At 33.6% G+C, this 3,145-nt stretch overlaps 1 protein-coding gene across 1 annotated transcript in view; it reads right to left on the bottom strand.

Annotated features, from left to right (window-relative positions):
* Positions 1-133, bottom strand: part of LOC118173694 (UPF0329 protein ECU05_1680/ECU11_0050-like) — a gene marked incomplete at its 5' end in the record, with an annotated part of 1,995 nt that extends 1,862 nt beyond the window's left edge. Inside the window, one exon of the mRNA XM_035338525.1 lies at positions 77-133. Coding sequence (XP_035194416.1) covers positions 77-133 — 57 coding nt within the window. The remainder of the gene's footprint in view (positions 1-76) is intronic.
* Positions 134-3,145: the final 3,012 nt, after the last annotated feature.

Raw genomic sequence — 3,145 nt, 5'->3', positions numbered from 1 at the left:
TCTCTTCTCTTCTCTTCTCTTCTCTTCTCTTCTCTTCTCTTCTCTTCCCTTCTCTTTTCTCTTCTCTTCTCTTCTCTTCTCTTCTCTTCTCTTCTCTTCTCTTCTCTTCTCTTCTCTTCTCTTCTCTTCTCTTCTCTTCTCTTCTCTTCTCTTCTCTTCTCTTCTCTTCTCTTCTCTTCTAAAACAATAGTTATGCATGTGCAATAGTCCTTTCTGACTGCTTCAAGAGATTTTTTAAACTTTCTCCTTTATTCATCTTCGGTAGCCTCCATTTCTTGCAGTTAAGGAAAATCTTCACAAAATGACCTATTAATTCAGTGCACAAGGCAGTGCAAATCCTTCCTGGAAAAAACAGTAACACTGACTGCCAGATATGTGTCTGTCTTCTGCATCATGAAACAGCAGCTGTAGGTTCTCTCTTTGGTGAACATGTATGTGCTAAAACAAAAAAGCTAGAACTATGTAAGCCACAGTAAGAGTGGAAACATCTTGCAATGTGTTAAACCCTTCTGAGAGACTTTATGTAACATTAAAAGCAATATTTAACAATACACCTAAAAATAAACAATTAAAGAATTGTTTATTTTGTCCCTTTGTTTTAAAAATTGTTTATTTTTTATCCCTTGTCTTTGTGGCTAGTAAATTTCCATGTTCTTAATATAAACCCAGAGAAGATTGCAAAGGATAGGCAATGCCAATTACAACTTTGCTTCCTCCAGTTTCTCACAAAAGAAGTTCCCTGAGCTAATGTGCTGTCTTAGAAGTCAAATCTAGGGACTATTTGTTGCACATTTCTTGTATAGTCAATGAGGATAAAAATGTACCTAAAACCAATATTTTATTACAGCGCAAAAAATCCTACAGTGCACTAAGCCAGTCTGTACTGTGTGATTTGTGTTGTCACTTGTTTGTTCTTTTTTCTTTAATAAGATAACTTAGCACTTAATAATGTGCCTTACATGCATGATACATTATGACTTCTGAAGAAGATCCTTCAGCAAATCTTTAGTCATATTTGATCTTTGATTATTATTTTTTTTTTTTCCTCCTTAATAATTCTATGGTTATTGAAATGCTTTAGCTGAGGTATAGTGAATCAGTCTGTGAAATGTTATCAGTCTCATTACTAATGTCTCTCTATATTTTTATTTTATACATTTTATTTTTATATTACTTTTAATGTCTATATATTTGTAGTCAGGGTTGTGTGGTACTCAAACATAACTAAATAGTGGAAAGAAATTATCAAATAATTGATATGTAGAATAGAAAAAGATATTTTAGCTCACAGATAATCAATTTTTGTTTGTTTGCTGTCATTTATTGCTATAAATGTGTGGAAAATCAAGAAAGAACATATATATTTGAATATGTTCGTGGGATGGGTCATCCACAGCCTCACTGGACCACCCATGGTAAATACCATAGGTAATTAATATACCAGCTGGCATTTAACCAACCTCACAGTAAATAATACATTTAACCCAAATCTGCTCCTTCTTAGTTCAAAACCATTACTCTTTTTTTGTAAATAGCATGAGTCTTTGACATACTGGGAGGGCCATAATTATTAAAATAAAGTAGAGACATCACCAATATGAACTGGACTGTTTTCTTTGGAAAGAAACAAAAGGGAAAACTGAGAATGAAATCAGCAAAAGACAAAAATAAAAAATAAAAAAGTATTTGAATGAGCACTACCCAAAACTCATGAAGGGAGCCTGATTTCCTACTGACTGGCGACCCATTTTAAAATAGTTTTGTCAGCAAGAAGTGAACTCTGAAACATCTCCTGAATGTGGCATGAGCTTGCAAGCTTTGCAAGAGCTTGTGCTGCTGTGGATGCTCTGGAGTCTAATACTCTCAGGCTGCTGCCTTGGCTTCAGTTTTTCTGTCTTCGGGTCTTTTGCTTCTCCTATAGCTCCTGCTGGTCTTGTATCCATTCAGTCAGCTTCATTTGAAAGTGCTTGAAATGTATCAAACAGGCTTGAAATGTATCAAAGCTAAATAAACATTTGAACAGGTAAAAAATTCTGATTGGACTATTCTCCCATATGATGACTAGCCGAAAATGGTTCCATCAGCTGCCATTGCCTTATATGATTCTTTGTAGAAAGCTGATATATGCATATATACATATATATATCAGAGTTGACTTTTGACTAACCTAGCTTTGTGCTTTATGACTTGTCACTTGCATTGTATTTTCATCTTGCAACAAAACCATTCTATTAAATATTTTACATGAAACATAGCAATTAATATTTATAAAACATTTGTCCGAAGGTACTAAATTAAGTACTTTTGTTATTAAGGGAAAAATAAATAAATAAATAAATAAAATTAAAAAAATAAAAGAACAAACTAAAAGATAGAACATGCAATCATATCTGTGAATAATAAGCATCTTTCTGGAGTCGATCAAGTTAAGGATCTGCCTATTTGTGTGCCCCTGTACAAAACTTAGTGCAGTGATTCTCAAGACTGAACCTGAGTTTTAACCAATGCCACATTTTGGAGATGAAAATAGCTACAATGAATACAATAGATTGTGTGTGAGCTCATCTGTAATGTTTGAATAAATATTGACAAGACGCATCCGTGACATTCATCTCCTTTGTATGATCATAGACAATATGTTAACATTCAAGCCCCTCTTGTCTCATTTATTTTATTCTGCTAAGCTGAGTCAAATATTAAAATATTGAGCTGAACTGTGAAGCTCTTTTGGTATAGGGAGCAGTCACCCTATTTCAAGAGAACGATATGATCACACTTAGACCATAATACTTCCTTGAATCTCTGTCATAGGATAGCCGGTTTGAAACTATTCTTTTTTCAATATGGTGGGTGAGTAGAGTGCAAGTACCTTGATTTTCAAAAGCATGACTAAGGAATGCTTGCATAAGATAGAGTCATTTTGTTTGTTTGTTTGAGACGGACTAAGTTTATTTGAAAGAGTTTATATTTTAAAGAGATTTAGATGCAAATTTTGTCAGCCAGTTTGAGTAAGCTGGAATGGCAAATGTAACACAAAAGATGATATAGAGGTCATTATCTCTCTCTGAACAGCACTCTAAAGAGAATACATAAAATACAGAGGTGGACTTTTTTCATATCGTGCTAATAATAAGGCAAAAATATT

The sequence above is a fragment of the Oxyura jamaicensis genome, chromosome 1 (genome assembly GCF_011077185.1).
Source record: "Oxyura jamaicensis isolate SHBP4307 breed ruddy duck chromosome 1, BPBGC_Ojam_1.0, whole genome shotgun sequence".
Classification (NCBI taxonomy): domain Eukaryota; kingdom Metazoa; phylum Chordata; class Aves; order Anseriformes; family Anatidae; genus Oxyura; species Oxyura jamaicensis.
Note: the sequence above shows the minus strand (reverse complement) of the source record. Positions and strands in the feature narration are given on the sequence as shown.